Consider the following 26,064-nt stretch of genomic DNA (forward strand, 5'->3'; position numbering starts at 1 on the left):
AGGTAAAGGAAGAGAAGAATATAAAGCACTGGACGTCAATACATAAGTCTGTCATACCCGACTTGTATTGGGTACTCTCTGTAATCGCCTAATAGGTGTATTATTACAAAGACGACGACAAAAGCTTATGGAAGACTTTAACGTTGAGACGGAAAACCAAAGTAGCCTAAATGACTTGTAAAGTGCTGAGCGTTCTTTATTGGCAAGAAATATATCCGTCATTTATGATATCTGTAAAGCTAAATAAACGGGTTGATTAAAAAAAACACATTCAGATGACACAGGAAATGATAAAACTAATGATTGGTATTCAAAGCAGTCTGAGCCTGCATTTTTTCGACCCGCAAAAGCAGTCTAGCCTTCTGCCGGGTACGCTGTTAACTTCGTAACCGTAATCCCACGTCAACTCAGTTCCAGCACGAACAAATTGATTGGTGAATAATGCCATCTGTAAAAAATAAAAAGGTGAGCATGATCTAGCGTTAATAAAAAATAAATATACACAAGAATATTTAACCTACCCATGGAAAACGCAAATCATGAGTATCAATGAAAATATTTAGTCCAAAAATGTTCGGTTCACAGGAGTGCTGTAGGGAAAATGGAATCGATTGAACATTTATACAATAATTTGAATAGAGCCATGGGTATGGAAAGATGGTTGCCAGTCTCCATGTTAAATTTCCCATAAGGGGTCGTCCGCTCATTTTACTGAAAGGTCTCTTTGTATGTCCATATGCCGCAACAGCCTAGATGGCGTTGATTCAAAGGGATCTCCCTATGCCTCCATACCAAAATCACTAGTAAAAAAGTAGCTTCCCGTCGAATCCCCTTATGGGAAATTTATCATTATCATTGGCTACCATCTCGTCATACCCCTAATAGAGCTGTCCGACAGAAAGAAAATTTAAAGACGGAATCTACAGTTAATCGCTGCGTTGCGCGATTGAAACAAATGTTAAAAAAGATGTCGAACAGCCCTATAGGGCCTATGAAATTTTCAGTCTTTCCTTACATTGAAATATCTTCCTATGTTACCAATGTTCCTTGCATCAATAACAAAACTGTTTTCATTGGGGCCGTATAAATCTCGTGTTCCATCCATTTGGTCATCATCCATGTCGATCGGTTTGACTGCTTTACGAGACCGTGATTTGTTTGTAGTTTTCTCAGTCCGCGTTTTTTTGGCTTCTTTTCTTGAACGCGAATTTTTCGATCCAGAAGAATCGGAAGGTTCACCCCAGTCATCATCTGTAGAGGCAAGTTTCAAAATGCAATGTCGGGTTTTTTATGTAACATTTTATGATAGAATGATCTTACCGCTACTAGATTGAGATTCAAGACTAGACACATCACTTTGGTAGCTTTCACTTTCGTATCCTTCTTTTAAACCTTCTGTTAGTTCAATAAAGTTTAAGTCGGCAAGATACTCGTCGCCAAACTCCTTTCCGAACTTGTTGGCATCATGATCAGTTAGAAGTTCTCCCACATAGACGGAGATAAATTGGCCCTTTGGAATGTCATCCAAGCAGCGGATACCCCATCCACACTTCTCAGTACGGAACAACTGAAATACAAATTTTTATGGATTGCTTAATATCACGTAAACAAATCATGTTTTATGCGGGGGATTGGCAACTCCCAAAATCTTCGTACACCCTGGCCAGAAGCTCCCTATCTCTCCTCTCATAGAATCTTACAGAATCTCTAGAATCTCAGTATCTCATGCATCCAAAATTCTAGTTCACCAACCCCTCAGATTTATGATTTTATGAATTACCTGTAAACGCAATTGTAAGGGTCGTTGCGCCACTCTGTTGACGCACGTTTTACGACATGCGCAACGTGAGTTACATTCATAGATTCCTGTCGTTAAATTAGATGGCAAACGACGGTGTTCGTACCCAGCATTTTGAATGATTTTCCCACCAGGACCTCTTGCTGTTGACTTGAAATAACGAAAATGTCAATGGTATTTAATACTGACTAAGATTCTAAGTTGGTTACTTACTGTGATGGTTAGTTGCCAACACCGGCATTTTTCCTTATCTTGGCAATCATCTGTACAATCGCAACACACAAGGAAGTTCGAATCCAAATTGATATTTACTCCTTCACGAGGAAGACGCTCTGTGCAATAATGAACATGCTCAGGATATCTTCGATCAATTGAATTGACACACGACACGCGGACGTTTTCCTTCCCATAGCTAATATCTAGAACAATAACGTAAGATTTAATAAAAACGAGAGGAGTTCACCACTGAGGTCTTGGGTGTACGAAAATTTGCGTAATTTGCTTAAACTACACGTGTTTAGATAGGCTCAAAATTTGCGTACTTTTGGCAAGGTGGACGAAAAATTTTTAGTGGTGAACCCCTCGTACAAACGTTCGAATCAAAAAGGTAAAACATCTAGGAATTGCAGTTTACCTTCAATTCGGCTGTAGACAATTTCCGGTTCAAACTCTCGGAAACAATTGACGCGACTGTCGAAGCAAAAGAGGTCTACACCAAGTTCGGATTTCGTTATGCGCAGGTAGCGATGCAATTCATCCATATTACGCATTCGGCGTCCACAGGGCGCGCGGTAAATGACAATCACAGTGCGCGCAGTCTTCCGTTGCGCTGCGAATTCCCTAGACCAGCCACATCGTAATGGAATTGAGAGAGGATTGACATCTAAGAAAGAACAATTAACGATATTAATAGTACGATGTCCTTGAATCAAAATTATGAATTAGAAGAAGTCGAAAATTCTTTACTTTTGAAGTCTCCTTCCGTGTAAGGAAATTCTTTCAAACATTCACTTCCACATTGATGAGGCTCGAAATAGACTTGTTGAAACGACACATTCAATTGCCGTTTAACTTGATCATTCAAGTCGTCAATTTCACTGGAATATGCCTTACGTCCCGACGTTGGGAGTGCGGCGGGTGATTTGAAAACTTTGGAGGTGCTCTTTTTAGCGACAGCTCGGATTCCATTCTAAAATGAGAAATTATTTTGAAAACAACATCGATAGGGATATGGGACCATTTCAATATCACCTGACTAGATTGAGATGTTAATAAAGAAGGACTAGGTGGGGCGGGAGGAGAGACATCGACATTTCCACCGGTATACTCAACGTAAGGGGCGTTTTTCTTCTTATGAACGAGGGACATGTTATGAATTGGTCTAGTGGGTCTTCTGTTTCCTTGTTTCTTTCTGGCCTCTGCATTTGCCAATAAATCATAGAGGTGACGAAAGCGAGTTGAACCACGATATATCCACTCAAAACGCTTTTCAGATGCAAAACAGATCCTGGCCATGGAGGCATCAACTGCATCTACTCGCCCATTGAACCAAAACCCATTCAATTCGGTTTTAATACTCTGCCCCCGTTGTAATTTGACCATAGCACGTTCTGGGTATGAGTTCAAATAACTGGACACGAAATAGCGAGATTTCGAATAGACGTCGTGCCAAACATCTTTTGAGGTACGACACACCATCATGATCTAGCATTAGTATTTAAAAAAATTAAGGTCAAATAATAACATATTTAATTTGACATTTGGTTAAGAAAAATTTACCTGCTCATGCTTGCAGTACTGGACGTAGCCTTGGTCGAAAAACACAAGGTATCGTTCCTGATTTAAAAACTTGGCTTCTTCAGCGACTATTCCAGCGTAATACGATAAAGGATCCAGCAATTCATTATCGTCTCCGACATACTGGGCGATCACACGAGCTCCCACAACGAACTGCACAGGACTTGGCTCAGCATACGCCAAGTATTTTAAAGGGAATTTACGTGGTTGTTTATCAGCAGTATTTTCAAAACAGACTTCGAAAGGCATTTCTGAGTTATCTTTGATCTAGAAATAAGAAAATAAAAACATTAGAGAAAGAAGCATGAAATTTGTCTAGCAATTATTATGAACTGTTAGTTTTATAACTCATTACATACCTTTAAAACAAATCCCTTGACCCAAGGTTTTAAAAGAGAATCTTTCATTGCATATACAGGTTGATTGAGTTGAAGAGGCATGCGAATAAACTCTCCAACTGGTGGCAATTCATTAATTTTGTTGACACAGCTATAAACAGGTTGAGATGAGATCAAAGTTGTACTGTGATTTGACACTTTGCCTTCTTCATCAATATCAACAGAGTCCACGTGGCAGAGTATGGGCTCATATGGATCAAATAACTCTTTTTTTAAAGCACTGAGATGTTTTGTGATTTCAGAATTGGATACATCAAGTTTTGTCAATTCTTCTTCAACTGATTTACATTTTTCATCTGTCAAAGAATTAATGTATCAATTAAAAGAGAGTTTATATCACATAACTTGAAAAAATAATAATTACGTAGATGCAATGATGCTGCATTAAGTTGTTCCCCGAAGCAATATTTGTCCATTACGTATTTGACAACATCATCAACATCTTCCTCAATTGCCACTTCTTCTCGGGACTTCTCATGTTCTTCAAGGAATTCAACATCATCATCATCATCAAGATCAACTATCTCAACTTGATTCTTTGGTTTTTTGGGTCCAGTAAAAACACTTTTATTGTCAACCAGCATATTCACTAGAACGCTTTGATGATTCTCAGCCTCACCATAGCACTTACTGCAAACCCTACTTACTCTGTCAGTTTCTAAACTAAAAAATGCACATACAAAATATGGTGCCACCTGAAGTTTATCCCCTTTGATCTTGCACACGGTACAAACTTTGAAAACCGACTCCGTTTTACAACGAATTTCCTTTTCGCTCTCGGTGTTCATTTCTAGGGATTCTTCAAATGAATAAAGGAGCAGGACACCGAAAATCACGTGTAAACCGCCGGAATAAAAGATTAAACTGCCGATATAAAGGATCTCTTTTTCATATCATGCTAACGATGATCTTGACACAACTATAAAATTTCTGAATTCAAATCGAAGGAAAAAGCGTCTGCTAAGAAATAAACAGACTACCATAGACATTGCCATCTAGTGTTAAAAAAATTGGTTTTCTTATTTTTTTTTAAATTTTTTTTTCTAAAAATAGGAAATGTTGTCGGACCCAACTTATAGACGAAAACAAAAATGCCCCTCTTACGAGTCTTACTTGTTCTCTATGATCTTTACCAAATTTTTAGTTTGAAATTTAGAAACAAATGGAAACAACCGTCTTTTCTCTCAAATGGGCTTAAAATATGATCTTACAGGGTCCAAACGGCAAACGCTATGTAAGCAACATTCATTCATTTCCCAGAACACGTTTTGGTCAGTCCACATCATTTATTAAATTTTTAATTTATGTACACTTGTCAGTATAATATGTCAGTATAAAGAAGTTAAGTGCCTGAGCACTTTGCATTAACGATGAGACAGTTGAGTTAAAAAAAGAATTAAAGAAGAAAGGGGAATTTTTTTAGAGATGCGTCATTTCATCTTCATCATAAATATCTAAATTAACGTCTTCATTCGACAGTGACACAGTATCGACATCTTCGTACAACTCGAATTTCACGAGAGGAGGTGATGTAAGAGCTGGATTAGCTACCATACTAGAAAAAGACGACAAATGCTGGACATCTATCAAATACAGAACGGTCAGAATGATTACAGGAAAGTCAAGTCAATTATCTACCTTTTTGACTGGAACGTTCTTCTTCGTCTTCTTCAATCAGAACGGACGGCCGGCCTGGTTTGCGGCTTAGTGAACTGCGAGCCGAAGGCGATGTCAGTAGCATGTCGCTCAAACCGAGGAAGCTCTTAATCGCCGCCGAGGAACTTTGCACAGAATCGTAGAAATCCGACGCATCCGGACGCACCCAGTACGTCATAACGAGGCCTTTGCCTTTCAAGAACGTTTCGCCTCGCTTCTCACAGTGGATGCCAACAGCTTCCAGTAATTTGGCCGTCTTTTCTGTAACCTAATCCAATTAAGTTACGGTGTAATTTCATAATATTGAAAGTATTTTAAACATATTATTCGTTTACTTGAATTTCACCCAATTGACTAGTGTACTCCAACCGGGATGCCATGTTGACCGTATCGCCCCAAATGTCGTAAAGCGGCTTTTGCGCTCCGACAACTCCTGCAATAACCGGTCCGTATTCAATTCCGATCCGCAGTTGGAAGTTGGGCGCTTGTTGGAAGTTGGGCGCTTGCTTTCGATTCAGCTGGTCAAGTACCGTGCACATTGCCAAAGCGAACCTTATCATGGTGATCAGTGCGATAACGCGCGATTCGCTTTCCGCAACCGTCTCAGCAGTCGATCCATTGCGGACAGCCGTGAGACCTGATGCTGCCATGTAGGTGCTGCCCAAAATTTTGATTTTCTCAATGCGGGAGAACGATTCCTCGAATGACAACTATTCACAATTGCCAATATTAATTACATTTTATAATCTTAAGCTAAATGAATTAGTTATACCGCATCAAACGCGCTGATGATCGAGTTAAGGACTTCTAAGCAACGATAGCCACCATCGCCGATGTCATTTTCTGCGAAATAGTCCATAAAATTTGGAATAGAGGCAAACATGACGGCCACTCGTTTGTGTTCTTCGTGATACAGTTGGTCACTGCAGCGGGATGTGTCTAGATAAACATCAGCTGTAAAAAAATAATGATGTAGAAGGTGTTGTTCACTCTTTTTAGAGATGGGGTTCTATTACAAATTTGCTTTACCAACGTGATGGGGCAAGATGTTTAGAAGCAACATCTTGTTGACGATTCTGGTGGTGTTAGCTTCCTCCTGTTCATTGGCCAGCTGACGCTGCCACACGTAATCTAGCCGGTTGATGAATTCAATCTGTAAATCCAATATTAATAATCAAGTTAAATTTTACTATTTTTCGATAGGTTATTGTGAAAACCTGACGGTCGGCCACGTGCAAAATCATGAGGATAGTCAACAGATATAAGGCATGACTGAGTTCCGGCTGAACAGATGGACTAGCTTTGCATAAGAGGCATTCTTCTCGACTATATATCTAAAGAAGGACAAATTCTTGCAATGCTTTTAATGGTAAAGATTCGTTATGAATTAAGTGTCGTTTACCAAACATATGTCTGGGTAGATGTTGACTGTCATTACTGTGTATATGGCAAGGAAAGCTGCATAGAAGCTAAATTTCAACGCGAAATGGATGCGGTAGAAGCCGAAGGCTACGGACATCGTCAAGGCGCATACGTATGTAAAGTACTACCAGAAAATCAGATAAATGTTTAGGGAATGGCGAGCAGTCCAGTAAGTGATCGGTTATTACCCAGAGGTAAATGCGAGAATCTTGGAAGTTGCACTGGCCAAACAAAGTGTTATTCTCTGTCATTGCTTTTGATGTATTATTTGATTCTTTGACATGGTCCTACAGTAAACAAATACAGAAAAAAATTTAAAAAAATCATTAATTATTTGAACTCAGATTAAATAAACATACCAGATCAACTAGACCACAAGCACCAACGGCCACCGTAACCACGAGAAAGATAAGGGTCCGGGTCGTTAGGGATGAACAAAAAGAATCCAGCTTGAAAAACGCTGCTGAGACGGCCGAGCTGGATCGGCTCGGCTCGGGAGAAACAGAGAGGCTTTCAAATACATTTTCCGGGTCGTCGTTAATAGAGTTCCTACTGTAGTACCAAATCTGGGGCACCCACAAGCACATGCCAACTAACACCACAATAATCAAGGCTATCCCAAAGACCAACCAGAATGTCCGGGGGCCACTAGACACAAAAAAAGATAAACCAAATGGCCAGTAGCAAGTACGTATTTCCCTTTTTTTATTACCTACTATAGAGAGAGAGCTGAATGGTCATGATCCCAATCAGAACTGGAATGGCACCCAAGACGTAAAGGTTGAACAAAGGATCCGGACGCTGCAAAAAAGGAAGTTCCCAGGATCGGTTGGAGAAGAAAAGAAAAAGGTTGACGTGCGATTCCTGGTCCGGAGTCGCCCTGGATCGTCTTCTGATAAACATTGAAAAGATTATGGCAACCAAGCTCCCATGAAAATACAAAGAAATCTTTTGAAACAAACCTGAATTTTGATAATATCATGGATTCGATGGATTTTTCCATCTTAGAATCGGCTTGGTCCATCATCCGCCGGAAACTGACTAAAGTGTTGTCCATCAAAACTGCACCCCGTCGTGAGGTGTTTTCACCAGTCGTCGATCGCCTCTGTTGTATATTCAACCAAAGTGAAACTATAAGTTCAACTACTAAATTTCAATTCGCTAAAGATGGCAAACCCTGGCAAAGAGTCGTCTTCCAGTTCCGCTAGCCACACTAGATTTCCTGGGATTTTTCACTAGCCGGATGTAAATTTCCTCGGAATGTTCGTCACCTGTCGCTACTGATGACTGTCGCATTTTCTGTCAGCCAAACCGAAATGAAAAGATTTTATTAGTAAAGAAAAAAAATACTTTCAGGCAAGTCGTCTAAAGGCTTCGTCTACCGTATAGATGTGAGGTAATGATGACGATGGCGGAATTCTGTGAGCAACCAAAACTGGAAGGCTTGGCGGAAGTCTTTCGTAGAGACTGTCAAGCGATGAGTTTTCAGTATCGTTATTGAGCTTCTTGTTTGTTTCGGAGTCAACCCGATGATTATTTGTGGAAGCTCCATCATTAGTCATGGCAGCATTAGCGTTTATACGGGGCAGCGTAGCGAAAGGATCGGCTTTAAATTTGATCCTTTTGACTCCAGATTCCTTCGATTGATTGGCGTCAGTTGAAACGACTAGAAAAGTCTCAATTCCCAGTTTTGCCAGGTAAGTATCCCGTTTCATCCCGTTCCCGGGCCTAAATTGATAAGAATCTCCCAGCAGATTCTTGGTTGCCATGGATATGTGCACCCACCTAACAAGGGAAAAGACAGGAAGGGAATCAAATGAGACGTGTGATAACTAACCGAAGGAGGTGAGAAACAAACAGTGTCAAATTGACCTTACCAGCTATCTCTAGAAAAAAAATTTCACATCAAGAAGCTTTTAACAAGGATAAAACACGTACAAATCACTCTGAGACATGACATAAGCCAAGGAGTCGTACGTCAGGAACATTTTATACCCAGGTATTCCCGACTGTTCCATATGATTGGCAATGGTCACGTCACGGGACCAGATATCAAACTGCCACTTGCGAAGGCCGATCAGACCACTGATAACGTTGCCGCTATGAACGCCGATCCGCATGTCCACATCCACTTGGTGATCCTCTCTAATCTTATCGAGAATTAGTTTATTTGTTGCTTTTACCAAAACACACAGTAGTTCTCAATAATTAATTCCGTTCTTTCTTGTTTTGAAGTTCAAAAAAATCCCCGCAAACTTTGAAAAACAGTAACCGGGTAGTATTACCTGACTTGGCGGATGATTTCAATCATCTTGAATCCCATTTCGACGCAATTCTTAGCATTATTCTTGGCATTCGTGGTCGTCCTGAATCCGCCCTGAATTCCTCCGTCCTGAATTCCAGACACGCAGTAATAACAGTCGCCGAGGATTTTGATTCTTAAACAATCGTTTTCCTATTTAAAAAATTTTTAAATTTAAGGGAAGATAAATCAAGTGAACAAAATTATTTTACTTTGGCAGCTTCGTCAAATTTTCCAAACAACTCGTTGAGCATGGAGACGAGGCTGGCCGCCGAGAGGGCTGCGGTCAGCGGAGTAAAGTTGACAATATCGGCGTAAAGGACACTGACATCCTTATGCGTCTCGACGTGTAACTTGCTGGTATGAGACACAAACTAAGCGATTGAATGATTATTCAAAGAAAGGTAAAGAGTGTATCCTCGCGTTTCACTCACTCGAACGGTTTCCTGGACGACGGCGACGTCTTGGATCTCATCATCAACTGGACTTCCTCCCTGATGTCGGTACCCACGAGGTGGGCGATGTGTTTGGGCAAGATGGACAACATCAGCTGCTCTTCTTGACTCTTCTCGTAGTCCAGTTTGATGGTGGACTCGATGCACCGGCGACGATCGAGGAAGGCCCGTCTCAGCGTAGTCTCGTTTAGGCACTTGGTGAAAATGCCGACAACGTTGGCCGTCAAATAGAATGCGACATCGGCCATGATCAGAGAAATGTCAACTTCGTTGTCGACCGATTTCCTCGTCTGAAAGAGCAACGCGTTCGCTGTCACGTGAACGATGGCGACCAAAAAGCCGATCAACGTTGTGACACGAAGAGATGCGATCGGTAGCAAATTGTAGACGGCCAGGATCGTGTAGAGAGCAGCAGGAACGTGAAAAATAAAGGCTGTCGTAGAAATATGTAAACGATTATTAACATTGATTAAAATAAACAATTCTCTTTAGATTTCACCTTCGTCTGAATGAGCTGTGTTGTGATAGGCGAACCAGAGGTCCTGTCCAAGATCCACCGCGACGAGAACGAATGTTAGGACGACGGCCATTAGCATGGAAAGGAACTGGTATTTCTTGAATCGCCTTTCTCTGTAGGCAACACCGTAGCAAAGACTAGCGGTCAGCAAGAGGATGACGTGACCGATGATTTCCGGAAGGGCTCGACTTTCATCGTCCGTGTTGATGCAAAGTAAGATTAGAATAAAGACGGAACTGAGAAAGATTTGTAGCAGCAGAAAGCCTTTAAGATCGACGTGCATGAGCCGCTGTTGATAACGAAGGTACAGCGTCTCCAAATTTTTGTTTTTGAATCGTTTCTGAAAAATAAAGACGGTCAAAGGTCATTATCACACCCAAATCTTATTATTTGTTTGGTTCGAATTCCTACACGTAAATCGGTGAGCTTCCAAATGTGAGCTTCGCTGCAGTTGGACGAAGAAGTGGAAGTGATGGAAGGCGGTCGAAGTGAATGAATGCTGGATCGAGCAACGAGCTCCATTCCTCTCATCGGTGGAGCGAAATCGCTGATAGTGCTGGAGTCATCCATGATGAAAATGTTCACATGGATCCTTTAGAATTCAACACATATTAATATTTTCAAGTTCGTTGATAAATGCAGGCAAGAAGTGAAGATTTTTGGATACAGAAAAATTCTAGGTAACGTTAAAATATGTTTACGACCACATTTTTACTAGGTCGGATGGGTTCTAACTGGGATTATCGATAATCACTGCACTGACTCACTTACGTCACATTCCTAGTTGGACACGCGGCAAAATTGCGCTAAGCAGTAAACTCAGCTTGATCTTTTAATCTATGGTTGCAATCGGTAACTTTTTTTTATGGATCCACTGTCCACTGACACAAGAACGTTACCAACTAGTAGCAATCGTGACCTTTATTTTGACAAATGGTAGGTAGTCAAAAGTTAAAACCGGGCAGTGCAATAAAGATTAGCTAAATTTGGTTATTGCAGAGTTATTGAGTAACAAAATGCAAATGCATCACTTACAAGATATCATAAACTTAGGTTCTGTTACCTATACTAAGACGAAGGTAGAGAGACCTGGGCTGATCATCCGCGTAACCCCTAAAGATGTTAAGTCAATCGTCGACGAATTCACAGCTGTAACCGGCACGTGGAATTGACGTCAGGGTACTATTCACGAGGGAAGTAAGTAGGAGGTTTACCTGATGCCAGCGCAAATGACACTGCAAGTCTATGCATTGGGAAACCTTTGCGTTCCTAAATGTACTACAATCTCGCCAAAGATAAGAAAGTCTAAGACAAGAAAAAAAAAAAAAATATCACCTTATCACAAACCTCTTTTAATTTATTTTTATATTTTAAAGAATGGGAGTGGTTAGTAATACACGAATTTCTGATCCGTACACGGAACTTTGTCTTCGTTCGGTCACATTTCCTCGATTCTTTTCCTTCGGCAACTTCAACTTCAACTCCAAAATTCGTAAACAGATTACAAAATTAACCAAAATGATAATAACCAAACAAGAGGTTGGAATTTTTTAGGGGAGGATGATTCAAGAGTTATACATTTTTTTTCCACTGATTAAGCCAAAACCTCTTTCAACTTTTGTTGCACTTCGGCCGGAAGAGCGGACGCCCATCCGTTGTACAGATCAGGAAACCCGGATGCGATGTGCGCCATCAGCTCATTGATCATGGGTTTTTGCTCTGCAAATACAAACATAAAACGTTTTAATCTGATAGTGTAAAAATAGAAAATAGATAAATAAAAAAAAAAAAACATGAAAAGATTACCGGGTTGGAGTTCCTGTTGTGTGGCCATCGTTAATATCACGTTCATGATTTGAGGCAAATGTGATGCAAAGAGCGGGTGACCATTAGAGAACAGAAAAAGGAAACATTTCAGCACCGAAGAGTTCTCGTGAAAGTCTTCCCGCAACGGCAGATGACTCATCAGCACTGGGAACACCTACAAAACACGGGAAATAGATGACAATCGAGTAACTCACAACTTTACTTCACTCCCTACCTGATCCATGGGTACTGCAGTAATGTTGACGATGATCATTCGAGTGATTGCGGCGCAAATATTATCCAGCGCAAGCGGGTTAGTCTCGCGCGATAGTGCATTGGACAAAATCTGAAGTATTTGCGGGAAATTTCTATAAAATATGAAAAGCAAAATGTTAAGCCGAGTTGAAATATGTTTTGCCGCAAGTACACTTACGGGAAGAGCAATTCACGTCCGTGTAGGACAAGTTCTCCCAATCCGAAAACGGAATTGTTCCGCACTTCGCTATCCGAATCCCGCATCAGGGTAGTAAAGGTCGTGTAGAGATGCGGTACAAAGGGTTCCAGAACGCCATCCAGCGGTTCCATGCACACCGCAAGGACACCGGCGCTGAAAGATTTTTCCGCAATCGTGCAATGCTTTTTCTACAAACAAAATCATTAGCAGGATTAATTGACAGGAAGACGTAGAAATAAAATAAACTTACGGTTCTTTGAAGAATAGACGGCAACAATCCTGCGAAGTAGGGTGCAAACTCTAGCGGTGTCATTGCGTTACCCAAAGCGGGTAGTACATCTCCGGCGTATTCGATCAATTTCTCACTAGCTTCCGAGTCGGGATCTTCCACATCATCCTCTTCTTCATTGCCTTCTTCGGCTTGTTCCATCATCTGGCATTGTGTCTGAAAAAAAACATTGCAAAATGAAATTTTAAATGAGTCATCAATAAACTTCACTTTTTAAAGTTTTCTGTACCGCTTTGTTGAAGACGTTCTTGACGCACATGAGAACAGCGTCCAGATGACCTTCGGATTTGATGACGACACCTTTTAGCTCTTTTAAAAGTTCAGTGAGGCAATCCAGTGCTTCATTGACCACCTCGATCTCGGAATCCGTGTGGATCGCTTCCGAAAGCTTAGGAATGAGAATGGCAAGTGCAGCCAAACAAGCTGTGGAGGGGAAAGAAATAACATTATAAGAAATGAAAATACAAAATGATAATTACGAAATACCTTGCTCTCCATTTGGTTGTTTTCCAATGCAGATGGTAAATTGAGTGAGGGCGGAAAGTGCAGCTCTGCGAATATCTTCATGGCCATAATCGACTAGTTTGTACACAGGGCCGCTGCACTGCTCCACGTAAGAAATAAACGGTCCCCTATGGTAAAATGCAAAAGAAATCTATAAACCAGATGCAAGGTAGGAACGGAATCAAACATGTACATACCGAGCTTGCAGGGCCAATTCTCTGAGGGCAAGGCAAGCTTCCTCCTTTTCTTCCAGATAGGCGTTCTCCACTGTGTAGCCGGCCCCATCGCTTTCGTCATCATCTTCATTGTCCATGGGCGAGACGTCTTCGTCATCGTCGAGTAAATCACCGGCTGGGAAAGCCGATTCGTCGTCATCATCTTTTGTCGCAACCGTAACGCCTTCGTTACTCTCGACGGCCTTCATCAATAACGGAATAATGGCCGGCAGGGCAGCAGCCGTATCATCCTTCATGACACTAGCCAGCGAAGCAAACACTCCGTATGCGCATTTGCGCAAATCAGGATCGTCCTTGCTTTGAACCAAATTGAGTGTGAAGTTTAGACATTCGTCAGCAAACGGGCGGAAGGTTTGTTCGCCAATCGTTCGAGCAATTACGCCCAGCGTATCTAAAAATTAGCAAAAGATTTTGTTAAATGGGAAAATTATTAGGGAAACAGTGGAATATTTACCTAGAGCTTGAATCTGAAGGGGCATTTCTTCCTCCGTCAGTTGACCACTGAGATAAATTTTTAAATGTTCCATGATGCGACCAAAGTAGGGGACCATGGCTTTCCCGACCGCATTGGCTATTGCAATAGAATTGAAATATTTTAAAATTGAAAATAACAAAATGGCAAAAATAAGATATGGTTACCAGTTGCTCCAATGGCACTAAGAGCCAACTCCTTGACATGAAATGGGTAGACTGGGTTTAGTGCGATGAAGAAATGCTCCATCAGAGCGGGTACGAAGGGATTGAGTTTGGCTTCCATCGTTTCACAAAACATCTCCAGGGCGTAGAAAACGCGATCCACGCTACGTGGCACTTTTTTACCACTGGCCAAGCTGTTGACTGTCGCCGACAAGTATTCAAAGAGAATGGGCAGGATGTCATTGGCGTATTTGTCAATGTCGGGTTGGAGATGCTCGGAAAATTGGCCGACTGCGTAGAGAGCGGCATTACGAACGTGCGCTTGTGGATGTTTGATGCCGCTGCAGATGACTTGAACAAACGGCGCCATGTACTTGGTACGGATATGCTCTGCACAGCCCTCCACCACAACTGCCAATGCCGTGTATCCTGCTTGCTGAGCGCGAATATCAGAGCCTAAACAGAGCTCAAGTCAGATCAAGTAATTTGGATTTATTAAAGAAATATTTACCTTTAAAGGCGGGATCAGCCCACTGAAGCAAAGGTGTGATGACCTTGTCGGGTGGCAAGTGTAACGCCATCTCGTTCAATGTTTGAGCAGCAACAATGCAAGGCTTGCTCGATTCCACCTGGTCATATTCATCGTCGTCGTCGTCTTCTTCTTCTTCGTCGGCCTCAGTCATCAAAGCAAATAGCGTTTGGAGAATTGGACTGACTAGTTTATTCTTGATCATTGACTGAAAAAAAAAAAAAAAAAAAATTCAATTAATAGTGATTTGCATTAAGATGCTGTAGTAAGTTTACCTTCTTCTTGAGCCGTGCGAGAGTGGCAATAAAACTCAGGGCTTTAATTCGAATGGCATCGTCCAACTCTTTTTTGGAAGCTATTTCCAAGCAGAGTTCTGTGACTGCTTTCAAGTGAGGGGCTAATATAGAAACTTCCGTTTCTAACAGTTCTTCCCAGATTTCCATTAAATTAACTGCCTTGGCTCCATCAATGACAATGAAATTCCTTACGACAATTAACACTTTAGGGATGAGTGGCTGGATCATTGTCTGTTAATGGAAATAAATGAATTATTTATAACACATAATAGGATTTTGAAATAATAATTTAACTTACAGCTTCATCAGTTCCGATGTATGGAATCAAATTTTTCAGAGTTATGCCAGCGTAGTATGCAGAAGTGGTGTTTGAATCTTGCAAAGCCGAATGAAAGATGGATACAAATGGCTTCAAGAAGATCTTGAATTCTTCACCAGCTGAATCTGCCACAATGCTTAAGATGTACAGCCCTAGTTCTTTCTCGTTGGGTTTCCCCTGGCAACACAATTGTTGCATGAATTCCAACAACTCGGGCCATTTCCTCTCAGCCAACTCATGCTTAGCAATTGACGCAACAACTTGGGCAGCTGAATTACGAACACTAATTTCAGGTTCTCGAGTCAGGGCATCCAAAAGACCAGACTTAATCCTATGAAACAACTAATAAAGTAATGAATCAACCACTAGATTGTGACAGTTTTCTCACCCATGCTTGAAGTCAACTGTCAGTTTCTCCCAATGATAATATTTTGAAAGGCGTTTTCGTAGCAGGACAAGTGCATACTGTCTAATCTGAGGGCTGGTGGAATATTTCCCAATGTGCAGCAAGGTGGGGCAAATAGTTGGCCGTTTCATTGCCTCCTTGAGTTCGGCCGTTCCCTAAAATCCGACAAAAAACATTAACATTGGTTTTTCATTCATTTAATAGTGACGTTTGAATTTACCGTTCTGATTGATTCATTATCAGGTTCCAAAACCTTAGCTAGAATCTCGTCCACAGAACTCATGGTGACGGCTTGAAAGGAAAACTGCGAACTGTAACGGGAGGAATACCAGTCTACCACAAATCACACGTGTAGAGCTTAGTCTAGCAGCCGATACTCGAACGAATTTTTCAAGAGGCGGTAGGAAACGGGAGGAAGAGAACTGAATTATCGATTATCAAATCACGAAAGTATTGATCGATATACTGCGATTATTCAATTATTTTCTATTTTTTTCACGACTTGCGCTGCTTGCGCGTGTGTCTTGGATCTATTTTGAAATTAAATAATAGAAAATGAAATTTGAATTGAAATCTATAGGTATTCTGGAGTGTTTCCCTGTGCCAGGGTTCTCGGTTTCCCTTCCATTTTCCCCGCCAAAATATAGTGTTTCAAAATTCAAGAACGCGTGAAAACGTGAGCTTTGTAAATTAAATAATAAAATTTAATGTAACGAAGCAAAGGGTTTTCTTTGACTAGTCTTAACAATTTATTACAATAATTTTTCTAACTACATTTAGGATAAATTGAAAACCAGAAGATTTTTATGTACTCGATCTTTACGTGTGGCATTTGGCTTTGATTGTTGAAAGCTAATACATTATCACTAAAGAAGAGTGACCCTAAATTATTATCAAGTAGCTATTTCTAAATTTATAAGAACCTCAGTGATTATACAATTGACAAGGTAAAGCTTTCCCGAGCTATCCATAAGCGCATAATAACTCAGCACCTCAGCACATTCTACTTAAGTAATGATACAAATTTGCGCCAACAAATCGTTTAAAAATCAAGTTGTATTGTACGGTACAGGAGATGGCGAGTTAATAACGACGCCGTTTTAATAAGTCGGGCTTCCAGTTGATGGGGTGTGTCTCTTCATTAGCTTCGTCGTCCTCTTTGTAGATTTTGATAGTTTTATCTGCTTCGGCCGTTATGAGACGTGAACCACTGTGGTCAAAGGCCATGGCAAATACTCCAGCTTCACTATCCATTGAGCCTGGTTGCACGGGGGCCTTAAATTTGAATAGGAACAGTTAAAGAAACGTTCAAAATACAGTTGCAACTAAATGCATTTATACCTGTGAGCGCTGGAAATTGTATCCAGTCTTGAAATCCCAGAAGTGGAGTGATCCGTTATCAGCACCCGATACCATTACGTTATCAGCATTGATGGCAAGGCAATTAAGAATGGCATTGTGGCCCGAAAGATTCTGAATAAACTTGCCTTCGGGGCACTTCCATTGTTTGATATTATCCGGCGAGGCGGATGCAAACATGTAGCTGTAACATAATTTTTTTAAATTAATTGTACATTCAATGTGTTGTGAAATAATGGGTTAGCTTCATACAGGTTAGGGTGCATTGCCACTGCCCGGACACTTTTCTTGTGATTCGTCAAAGTAGCCATTGATCTGCCAGCCGCCAAATCCCATAATCGAATAGTGCTGTCATGACTACTAGTAATAATCTATGGTTTCGAAAGGTAAAATTAAAATTCTGGATTATGAGTGTCGAAAACTATTTTGAATACTTGAGGTTCGGCTGCTTGGCAAACAACTGATGCTACGGTGTTAGTGTGGCCAGTTAGGGTATGAATGTTTGCTTTGGATCGCATGTCCCAAACACGGGCAGTAGAGTCACGACCACAAGTTACTAAAACGTCGATGGTTGGATGAAGGGCCATACTATAAACGGCACTCAAATGACCGTGGTAGTGCCGGATAACCTGAAAAAGATTTTGTTAATATTTCTTACACGGTAAATTGAAATGGTGATGGCTACTTTGTTGTACTCCAAATCCCAGCATTTCACTTGTCGATCTTCACCAGCACTGAAAAGGTACGGATGTCTTGGGCTGACTTGAAGAGCACGGACGGTGCTGACATGGCCTGTAAGCGAAAGTTTCAGCCGTCCAGAGGCCAAATCCCAAATCTATAAGAATTTCAAAATGAAAAACTTGACTCTTATAAATGTAAGGAATAAATTACCTTAATAACTCTGTCAGCAGATCCTGTGCAAAACCATTCATTCGTAGGATCAACAGCTACACAGCGTACCCAACCAATATGACCACTGATAACACGACAAAGTTTCCATGGTGGATGCCACTGTGGCTTGGGCATTGTTGGGGCTTTACGGGTTATTAAAGATTGTGTATTGTTTGTGGGTCCACCTAATAAGATTCTTTTTTAGTAAATAGATGGGAAAACAATGACTGCATATTTTTCTCACCTGCAGCATAGCCTGGTATACCAACAGCTGATACATTTGCTGAAGATTGTGGCATCTGATGTCCCCCGATTGTTCCTGAAGGCATAAGAGCCAAAGCTTGGCTGGTCTCTCCATCTTGTTCTGTAAAAAAATAAACATCCCACTTAAAAATACATATTTCCAATCAATATAGGGGAAAATAAATTACCAGATTTGTTAGTTAGAGCAAGCTGTCCTCCAGGGTAATTTACCGGAAGCCCTGTTTTTTTCGCTATCTCTTGTTGTTTCCTGACCAGTTCAACTATTGGACCATACGTATCTTTAGCTTTTGATGATCGCCAGGCAGACACTCTAGATAATCAAATAGAATTGAGTTACTTAATACGTTGAAACAATGTAAAGTTATTTCAACACACGCTTTTTGATCAATAGGAGGTAGACTACCCTCTTCTGACAGAAACATGTCGTGGGTTCTCTTCAGTGATCGAAACACTAGCGTATGCACGGAATGCTTCTGAATATCCTGTAGATGTATGAAATTTTGTAAATTAGAAATTGTTCATAATTTTTTTAATTGCAAAATTTACCTCTCCCATGATTGTTGTTATATTGTAAAAACGAAACCAAATCAAAATTTACATGAGGTTTGTACTCGATTGTTGCCGGCGTTGTCTAACGTACTGATCAAATCGCCATCTGTTAGTGACTAACAGAAGATGTAATTATTCACGCCAGATGGCTTCTATTGGAAGCGTCGCCGGCAACATGGCACATTGAAATTGATTTATATAAAAAAAACGCAAAATGGCGGCATCTAGCCATGAGTCGGCTTGGTGTTTATGTGTATTTTGATGCAATCAGGAGTTTCAAAGTTTGTCAACAAAAAAGTTTTGGGCTTGTGGTTGCCCATAGAATCGGGTGAAGTTTTTAGTGGCTTTGGTTTGAACTTTGATAGTGGGCCGTTCCGAGCTGGTCAATAAGTGACGCGTTTTGGATTACTCGTTTACTGACATTTAGATACAAGTGTGCTACAAATTCGACAACAGCATGTCGAGTACTTTTGTGGCAGATACCACAGACGAAAGCTCCTCTGCTGGAAACACACTAATCATTATTGTTGATAATGACACTGGTGACATATCAGTTGATCAGGAAACACTTCAACTTCTTAGTAAGTCGTTCACATTTTGGAGGGAAATCATGTTTTTATTCATTTACCTTATTTTCAGGCTCTCAAGAGAATACAACTCTAAGCGTAGTTAGAGTCAATGATGTTGCAGGTGACAGCAGTACTGATGTCAACATAACTGTAGAAGAAGATTTCAACCCAGTCTCTAGCCCTGTACTCAAGGAAAACGAGGAAGAATTGATGGAAACTGACCAGGAAATTGCTCAAGTTAATGGAAATGTTAAAGCAGGGCCAAAAATTAGTGAGCAAGTTTTGGAAACAACAGATCCACTCTTAGCTCTTGATCAGGAAGAGATCGAGAAAATTGAGCATGCATTACAAGCAGAAGCTGGGGCTTTTTTCAACAATATTCTCCCACCAGAAGCTGGTCTAGATGACCTGCTTGATCCCGAACTTACAGGAGGTTTGCCAAATAACTTTGTGTAGTAGTAGTAAGTGTATCTAGATTATATTATTGTTTTTTCTATCCAGCTCCGGATGACACTGAGGCTGTTGCGTCCATCTCACTTGACCATTGTTATTCAGCTGCGCATGGCCCGGCAATTAGTAACTCGAGAAACGCCGACAGTGCGATGAGTTCTGAAGTTGATAGTTCTGATAGCGTTTCGACGGGTATAGGTGGTGGTGGTGGATCAACGCGCCAACCTTCACCTAAGCGGCGTTCCCAACGCCAGATTGACCGGCAAGAAATGGAGCAATTAAAGAAAATCCGAGCAGAAAATGAGGAACTTCTCAAAAAGGAGAAGGAAGAGATGAATCAGATCCAACAAGTCAATACGCCTAAGAAAGAAGCCGAGGCGGAACCGGAGGAGACTCTCTTCGTAGCTATACCAGAGCCTGTTGCTGTTGCTCCGGAAGAAACTCCTCCTCCCGCTCCAGCGCAACCGCTCAGTCGGTTAGCCGTCATCCGTCAAAAGCTTCAACAAGACATCCTAAGTGTTGATCCCGTCAAAGCCAAAGTTCACACACCATTATCCAATCAACCTGTCAAAACACCCTTGCCCAAGACACAGCCGCTGGCCAAAACACCTCAAACTACTCCGGCCAAAACGCCTCCAACATTGGTGGTTCCAACCAAATCATCACCAGTAACTGCAGTCAAATCGCCTCAAAGTGTTCAAGCAAATCCAGATCAAACTGCACCGACACCGCAATCACCTCAAAAGTCAATCGACTTTGACCGACAATCACCCGTGTCTCGTGTTTCCTCCTCGGGTGGAGTCGCAAGGCCGCGACGAGAAAATCGCCAACCACCTAAACATCTTCGTGAAGCCTTTAATCAACTGGAATTTGAAGGCATTGAGAGACTAGTGAAGAAAACATCCACTGTCAAAGGTTTGTCGTCTCCGGATGAACAACCAATCAAGACTGAGGACGATCCGTTGGCTGAAGAAAAACCTGACGATCCCGTCGTGCCTTCTCCGAAGAAAATGGATGAAAAATCCAAAGATGGTTTGATACAATTTCTAATGTTTTCTATTGAAATAAGTTAAACTAAAGAAACCCTTAACGTTTTCACAGGTGAGGAAGAACAAGATCCAGAGGATCTGGATGAAGACGATGACGATCCAAGTGGTGATGGCTCTGATTCGGATGAGAATGAAGATGATCCTGATCGATTGTGGTGTGTCTGTCGAGAGCCTCATAACAATCGTTTCATGATTTGTTGCGACAAGTGCGAGGAATGGTTTCATGGAACATGTGTTGGTATTACACGCAGTATGGGTCGGGAACTTGAGCTTAAAAAACTTGAATGGATTTGCCCTAAATGCGTCAGGCAAGAATACGCAGACACACAAGAGCCATTTGTTCATCTGCAGGTAAATAATTGTTTGCACTGCATTTTCTGACTCGTTAAATTATCAATGAATTGTATTTGAATGCTCAGGACATTGACTTCCCTGAGAAACCGATCCCCCTTGTAGAGGAGAAGAGCCCAGTAAAATCAGTAGAGAAAACGGCACCTCTGAGGAGTACAGATCCTGTCAAAGCGGCCAATGAAAAAGCGAAATTGAAAGCTCAAATGACACAACGAAGGGTTCGAGTTAGTTCGAGCGGAAGTGGAACGGCTGAAGAAGCTACGGCTGCTCCTCTACGGTGCATTGTGGCCGGTTGCAAGAATGATGCACGCGCAAATAGCATTTATTGTAGCGATGCATGTATTGTGAGTCACGTGCGAGATTCACTTATCGCCATGAGCAAAGAGAAGATCAAGCAGACCCAGTTACCCGAACCACCAAGCCCCAGTACACCCGTCACACCGACATCTTCGGGTGCGTCCAAGTGGAAGGAGTCGGTCGAGTTCGGCCAGTTGATGAGTCAACCTACCCCACTTTTGACTTCCAAATCGAAAGCCATTAATCAACTGAGAAAATCCATTTCGTCTGAAGGAGCGTCCAAACCGGCCAATTTGGCTGACGACACACCCGTTCCTGTTTTGGAGAGAAAGACCGGGAAAATCCTGAGTGGTTCCGCAGCCCCCAAAGTTGCAAATTTGGAAGTGTGGCTCAAAGACAATCCGACTTTTGAAGTTATTAAACCGGCCACCCTACCGAATAATAAACCCCGATTGTCGATATCCACGACACCGGTGGCCTCCTCTATCTTGCTAAATGCTAAATCCGCTTCACCGGCCACTCCGACTTCTTTAACGAGTCAAGCGCCTTCACCTTCGTCGTCGTCGTCGTTGCCCAGAATAAGAGCGGACAGCAACAGTTCAAAGAAGCTTGGTGAGTCGAAGGTGTTTCGGAAGAGGTCCATCGAGACGTCCAAAGATGAAGAAACATCGAAGAAGGTGGTAGTCCAGTCCGATCCCGAGTCGACCCGTGCCAGATCCCGGAGCTCACTGAAGGAAACGCTATGGAACCGCTGCAAAGAGGCCACCGATTTGGAGACGGATGAGCAAGCAGTCGAACAGGTTGCCACTGAAGTAGAAGAAGCTCTCTATCGCCTCTTCAACAAAGATGTCGGCACAAAATACAAAAATAAATACCGCACTCTGATTTTTAATATCAAAGATCCCAAAAACCTGGGTTTATTCCGCAAGATCATCGAGAAGCAGATAACACCTGGTAAGTTTTCAGCAGCTTCTTCGCACAACATGTCAAGCGGCAATTATTAACAACACGGGATATAAAGGAAAGTTGTTGGTTGGGATCTCATTAAATACCGCGCCATAAAATCCAATATGGAGACCGATCAGCTCTATCTGGCGGCCAGGATGAGCTTGACATATTGCAAGCTTCGTTTTTTAAGAGTCTAAAACACGTGAATCCCGCCCGGCCGTGTTTGGTTAGTTAGCATGTAATTTCACCGTTTATATTTATTACACAGGTCAATTGGTCAAAATGTCGACCGAGGAGTTGGCGTCCAAGGAATTGGCCGAATGGCGTGAACAGGAGGCCAAGCATCAGCTGGACATCATTCAAAAGACGGAACTAGAGCTTATGACCATGTCCAATAAATATCTGGTCAAGACTCACAAAGGCGAAGAGATAATCGAGGAAGCTGGCAAAGAACTGGATGAACGAGAGTCGGCCACGTCAACTACCACCACTGTTCCAGCTCCGCTCCTCGAGGCCCTCCAGGACACCACGTCCAAGCACAAGTCGCACTTGTTCGACCTCAATTGCCAAATTTGCAGTGGCAAGATTAAGGAGGAAGAAGCTGACAAGGATAAGAGCAGCACCAGTAGTTCCAGTACTAGCATCCGGAAGAGGAGCGAGAAGAGTTCCAAACAGAGTTCACATCATTCCGAATCTAGCAGCAAGCGATCTGATAAAGACCGCAGAGATCACGATAGGAAGAAAAAGGATCACGACAAGGAACGGAGTCATCATCGCCCATCGAGAAGTAAAGATCGACATCACAGGCATCGGTCGGATCGAGATAAGGAGCGAGATAAAGAAAAGAAGAAGGAAGAAGTAAAAAAAGAAGAAGCAAAGAAAGAAGATGGAAAAAAGGAGGAAATAAAGAAAGAAGAAGCCAAGAAAGAAGAAGCAAAGAAAGAAGAAAAGCTTCCAGCTCCTGAGGCAGCAAAAGAAGAATCTGAAACCAAGGAAGAGTCGGTTGTCAAGGAAGACATCACTGCGTCCATCGACGAGTCTGAAGCATTGCCAGTAGAAAATGCGGAAGAACCCGTCACCGTAGTACAGCCTGTCCAGGAAAAGAATAAAGAGCCGATGGAGGAGGAGCCTTCAAGCAAACAAGAACCGACGTCCACTGTTAGCATTAAGTAGGTTCATTATCCATCCATCAAAATAGCTTCTTTTATAATCTTTACATCTATTCTACCTTTAGGACTCCTGAGCAACAATCATTTTCACCAGAGATGGGTCCAGTCGTCTGGAAGGGCGTCATCAATAGTGCAGAGACTGGAAAAGTCAACGTCCAGGCGCTCGATGTGAGTTGATATGTGTTTTCTTTTTCAATGTGGACTAGATTTTTTAAATATTCATTTAAAATTGATTTCAGATGAGCGGATCGACGGATCTAGCCGATTTGGAAATGCCTTCATCGTTGGATATTGTGGGCCGCATTCGGCCGGAAATGGTGTGGGAATACGTGAATCAAACGAGACGAGCGGGCACTCGCGATATTGTGGTGTTCAAGTTCACTCCGGCCTCGGATTCTGACCGGAAGCACTATTCGTCCTTTCTCAGTCACATGTACAAACACAACCGGTTCGCCGTTGTTGGGGCCGTCTCCAAGCTCATCAAAGACTTTTATGTCGTCCCCTTACCTAAAGATAGTCCAATTCCTTTAGCGCTGGTTTCATTATCGTCAGGCACTAAATGTAAGTTTGCATCAGTTCAGTGCACTTGTCAAAAATGTTTTCTTACTTGTATGATCTTTTACAGCTTTGGATGAAAACCGGACATCCAGTTTATTGCTGGGCGTTGTAGTGCGAGCGAGGAAGAAGCGAGCGGTCGATCAGATCGGCAATGGTGGTGCTGCCGTGCCTCACAAAGCGGCGAAATTGGCCAAAATGTCGGCAAAGACTACACCTCCCAGTAACGCCAGTAGCGATTCACCCAGTCTGAACTACATTCCGACCTCCCGTGCTAATTCCAAGATGGCTGGTAAAAGTGATCCGCCTGTCAGGGCATCAAAAGCGGAAACCACATCCAACACTTCACAAATTCAAGCTGATGATGCGCCCTACAGTCCCGGTCAACTTCTCGTTGAAGAAGAAGAACCCGTCCCAGGTTGGTCGAATTCATAAATTTTAAGAAGTTCTTTTAACTAAAATTTTAATTTTCAACTGGAACAGTGGTTGTAGATGAGGAATTATTAAAACAACAAGCCATGCTGGAAGAGCTGAATCGCCAGATTGAAGCTCAAAAACAGGAGCTGGCCACCATGTCGGCTGAAGTGGCTTCGACGACATCGTCGGAAATGATGATTCCTGGGTTAGGTGAGCCTGTTATACCTGGGCTTGGAGAACCTTCGACGTCTTCAACAAGCGGATGGGCCAGCATCGATACAAGAGTGACCCCTTCTACCGATCCACCATTCGATCACTCGGCCAAAGCAGCACCTGCTTCTCTTAATAATCTCAATATCAGCAATTTACAGGTTGGTTTTTCAAAAATTTAAACGAAGTTTCTGTAATGAAATTAACTTGATTAAACCTTGACATTTTATAGGAAATTATAAGCACGATTCAAAAGAAAGAAATGGAAATGAAAATGAGCAGTAAGACGACTGAAGATCGTTCCCTGCCGACCGAGCTTTTCTCCCCCCACGACGTTGACATGAGAATAGCAGGTCCTATTCCAGTCCAGCCCGTTGCTCCTGTTCAACCTGTAATTCCTGTAGGGGTTGTGCCGGTTGTGACTCCAGCACCGGAGAAGAAGAAGCCGAGTCTTTTGAATCAGTTAACTGACGAGCAATTACTGGCGAAAGCCATGGAGATGGAAATGGAACAAGCTGGAATACCTGCAGCTCCTATGGCTGGCCAGCAATTCTTTCCTCCGCCACGAGGGGCTATTCCTTATCCTCCTATGGGACCGGGGGGCATGCCATCCGGCCCACCTATGATGGGACATCCTCGACCGTTTCATCCGCCTCCGTTCATGGGAGGTCGTCCTCCTTTTCACGCGCCGCCCGGTAGTGGTTTCCGGCCAAGACCCAACAAGAAAAAACGCTAAATTGTACAGCCCGTCATTTCCCTACATAACAGCCCACGTCTCTCGTTGATTCTCAAAACCACCTTGTTGCCCATGGGAAGATGGAAGTTCAACATTCTCGAAATCGTGAGTGCTTGTTTTGTTTGTTTTTTTCATGTCACAAGACACACAGCTAAGGGAGGAGTAATTGCATCCGTGTAATTATTGATTCCGCCACCCGCAACTGACCCAACAAGAAAAGGAAACATTTAGAGACGCCAATTACGTTTGCTATGCCCCCACAGCTAACGATTTTGTTTTTACATCTTTTTATTCCTCTTTTCAGTTTACGTGTGTTTCCCTTAATCTGTCTTGATATCGTAGTCACATGCATTGTGTCGTTCTCATACAATCGGACCACCAACACACACGCAATACAACTCACCCTCATTCATCATATATTAAGAAGGAC

The 26,064-nt window shown here is 42.2% G+C and overlaps 6 protein-coding genes across 9 annotated transcripts in view; 1 reads left to right on the forward strand and 5 right to left on the reverse strand.

Annotated features, from left to right (window-relative positions):
• LOC124312357 (collagen alpha-1(I) chain-like) overlaps window positions 1-26,064 on the reverse strand; it is a 1,404,094-nt gene that overhangs the window by 254,174 nt on the left and 1,123,856 nt on the right. The gene's annotated exons all lie outside the window — the stretch shown is intronic.
• LOC124312290 (histone-lysine N-methyltransferase SETDB1-like) lies at window positions 44-4,950 on the reverse strand. The gene is made up of 12 exons (XM_046776761.1): window positions 4,358-4,950; window positions 3,955-4,289; window positions 3,578-3,862; window positions 3,050-3,502; window positions 2,765-2,987; window positions 2,433-2,681; window positions 2,012-2,217; window positions 1,781-1,948; window positions 1,321-1,567; window positions 1,016-1,251; window positions 522-590; window positions 44-448 (listed from the first exon to the last, which is right to left on the reverse strand). Exons 1-12 carry the CDS (start codon window positions 4,779-4,781, stop codon window positions 311-313), a joined length of 3,033 nt encoding a protein of 1,010 aa, XP_046632717.1. The 5' UTR covers window positions 4,782-4,950; the 3' UTR covers window positions 44-310.
• Window positions 5,294-11,652, reverse strand: LOC124312276 (adenylate cyclase type 4-like). Of its 4 annotated transcripts, XM_046776741.1 has the most exons (21): window positions 11,560-11,648; window positions 11,409-11,494; window positions 10,757-10,937; window positions 10,328-10,685; window positions 9,808-10,261; window positions 9,586-9,730; window positions 9,357-9,526; window positions 9,010-9,216; window positions 8,454-8,856; window positions 8,248-8,370; window positions 8,034-8,176; window positions 7,784-7,963; window positions 7,431-7,719; window positions 7,260-7,358; window positions 7,052-7,195; window positions 6,867-6,983; window positions 6,679-6,802; window positions 6,422-6,603; window positions 5,985-6,359; window positions 5,632-5,917; window positions 5,294-5,576 (listed from the first exon to the last, which is right to left on the reverse strand). In XM_046776741.1, exons 3-21 carry the CDS (start codon window positions 10,913-10,915, stop codon window positions 5,413-5,415), a joined length of 4,122 nt encoding a protein of 1,373 aa, XP_046632697.1. In that variant the 5' UTR covers window positions 10,916-10,937; window positions 11,409-11,494; window positions 11,560-11,648; the 3' UTR covers window positions 5,294-5,412. The 4 variants fall into 4 exon arrangements, with proteins under 4 accessions (XP_046632697.1, XP_046632698.1, XP_046632699.1 ...); XM_046776742.1 differs by having other exon boundaries at window positions 7,784-7,960; window positions 11,409-11,652; XM_046776743.1 differs by having other exon boundaries at window positions 9,067-9,216; window positions 11,409-11,647.
• Window positions 11,682-16,206, reverse strand: LOC124312287 (importin-4-like). The gene is made up of 15 exons (XM_046776759.1): window positions 16,041-16,206; window positions 15,803-15,975; window positions 15,394-15,745; window positions 15,075-15,326; window positions 14,782-15,007; window positions 14,274-14,726; window positions 14,089-14,205; window positions 13,596-14,025; window positions 13,381-13,526; window positions 13,124-13,317; window positions 12,856-13,050; window positions 12,585-12,793; window positions 12,387-12,519; window positions 12,152-12,326; window positions 11,682-12,064 (listed from the first exon to the last, which is right to left on the reverse strand). The coding sequence occupies exons 1-15, from the start codon at window positions 16,101-16,103 to the stop codon at window positions 11,940-11,942; spliced, it is 3,243 nt and encodes a 1,080-aa protein (XP_046632715.1). The 5' UTR covers window positions 16,104-16,206; the 3' UTR covers window positions 11,682-11,939.
• LOC124312377 (pleiotropic regulator 1-like) lies at window positions 16,859-19,004 on the reverse strand. Its single transcript, XM_046776880.1, has 10 exons — window positions 18,881-19,004; window positions 18,710-18,816; window positions 18,502-18,644; window positions 18,315-18,434; window positions 18,071-18,255; window positions 17,865-18,014; window positions 17,614-17,808; window positions 17,432-17,550; window positions 17,162-17,363; window positions 16,859-17,095 (listed from the first exon to the last, which is right to left on the reverse strand). Exons 1-10 carry the CDS (start codon window positions 18,887-18,889, stop codon window positions 16,904-16,906), a joined length of 1,422 nt encoding a protein of 473 aa, XP_046632836.1. The 5' UTR covers window positions 18,890-19,004; the 3' UTR covers window positions 16,859-16,903.
• On the forward strand, window positions 19,065-26,051 carry LOC124312269 (death-inducer obliterator 1-like). The gene is made up of 11 exons (XM_046776734.1): window positions 19,065-19,464; window positions 19,523-19,885; window positions 19,954-20,934; window positions 21,004-21,302; window positions 21,371-22,553; window positions 22,816-23,716; window positions 23,782-23,884; window positions 23,956-24,277; window positions 24,342-24,689; window positions 24,755-25,059; window positions 25,131-26,051. Exons 1-11 carry the CDS (start codon window positions 19,341-19,343, stop codon window positions 25,632-25,634), a joined length of 5,433 nt encoding a protein of 1,810 aa, XP_046632690.1. The 5' UTR covers window positions 19,065-19,340; the 3' UTR covers window positions 25,635-26,051.

Source organism: Daphnia pulicaria, chromosome 8 (assembly GCF_021234035.1).
Source record: "Daphnia pulicaria isolate SC F1-1A chromosome 8, SC_F0-13Bv2, whole genome shotgun sequence".
In the NCBI taxonomy this organism is placed as follows: Eukaryota; Metazoa; Arthropoda; class Branchiopoda; order Diplostraca; family Daphniidae; genus Daphnia; species Daphnia pulicaria.

What these genes read in the sequence shown, in the direction of transcription:
- LOC124312290 (XM_046776761.1), bottom strand. Translation starts at nt 4,781, where the DNA reads ATGAACACCGAGAGCGAAAAGGAAATTCGTTGTAAAACGGAGTCGGTT. An exon ending in TGTCTACAGCCGAATTGAAG is followed by an intron (nt 2,218 to 2,432) that starts GTAAACTGCAAT and finishes TTATTGTTCTAG; the next exon opens with ATATTAGCTATGGGAAGGAA. An exon ending in CCTTACAATTGCGTTTACAG is followed by an intron (nt 1,568 to 1,780) that starts GTAATTCATAAA and finishes TTTGTATTTCAG; the next exon opens with TTGTTCCGTACTGAGAAGTG.
- LOC124312276 (XM_046776741.1), bottom strand. Translation starts at nt 10,915, where the DNA reads ATGGATGACTCCAGCACTATCAGCGATTTCGCTCCACCGATGAGAGGA. An exon ending in GGAAGCTCACCGATTTACGT is followed by an intron (nt 10,686 to 10,756) that starts GTAGGAATTCGA and finishes TTTATTTTTCAG; the next exon opens with AAACGATTCAAAAACAAAAA. An exon ending in AGAACGTTCCAGTCAAAAAG is followed by an intron (nt 5,577 to 5,631) that starts GTAGATAATTGA and finishes TGTATTTGATAG; the next exon opens with ATGTCCAGCATTTGTCGTCT.
- LOC124312287 (XM_046776759.1), bottom strand. Translation starts at nt 16,103, where the DNA reads ATGAGTTCTGTGGACGAGATTCTAGCTAAGGTTTTGGAACCTGATAAT. An exon ending in GGCTGATCCCGCCTTTAAAG is followed by an intron (nt 14,727 to 14,781) that starts GTAAATATTTCT and finishes AGCTCTGTTTAG; the next exon opens with GCTCTGATATTCGCGCTCAG. An exon ending in ACAACCAAATGGAGAGCAAG is followed by an intron (nt 13,318 to 13,380) that starts GTATTTCGTAAT and finishes TCCCCTCCACAG; the next exon opens with CTTGTTTGGCTGCACTTGCC.
- LOC124312377 (XM_046776880.1), bottom strand. An exon ending in CCTCCTATTGATCAAAAAGC is followed by an intron (nt 18,645 to 18,709) that starts GTGTGTTGAAAT and finishes TTGATTATCTAG; the next exon opens with AGTGTCTGCCTGGCGATCAT. An exon ending in TATACCAGGCTATGCTGCAG is followed by an intron (nt 18,256 to 18,314) that starts GTGAGAAAAATA and finishes GAATCTTATTAG; the next exon opens with GTGGACCCACAAACAATACA.
- LOC124312269 (XM_046776734.1), top strand. Translation starts at nt 19,341, where the DNA reads ATGTCGAGTACTTTTGTGGCAGATACCACAGACGAAAGCTCCTCTGCT. An exon ending in TCAACGTCCAGGCGCTCGAT is followed by an intron (nt 23,885 to 23,955) that starts GTGAGTTGATAT and finishes AATTGATTTCAG; the next exon opens with ATGAGCGGATCGACGGATCT. An exon ending in TCAATATCAGCAATTTACAG is followed by an intron (nt 25,060 to 25,130) that starts GTTGGTTTTTCA and finishes GACATTTTATAG; the next exon opens with GAAATTATAAGCACGATTCA.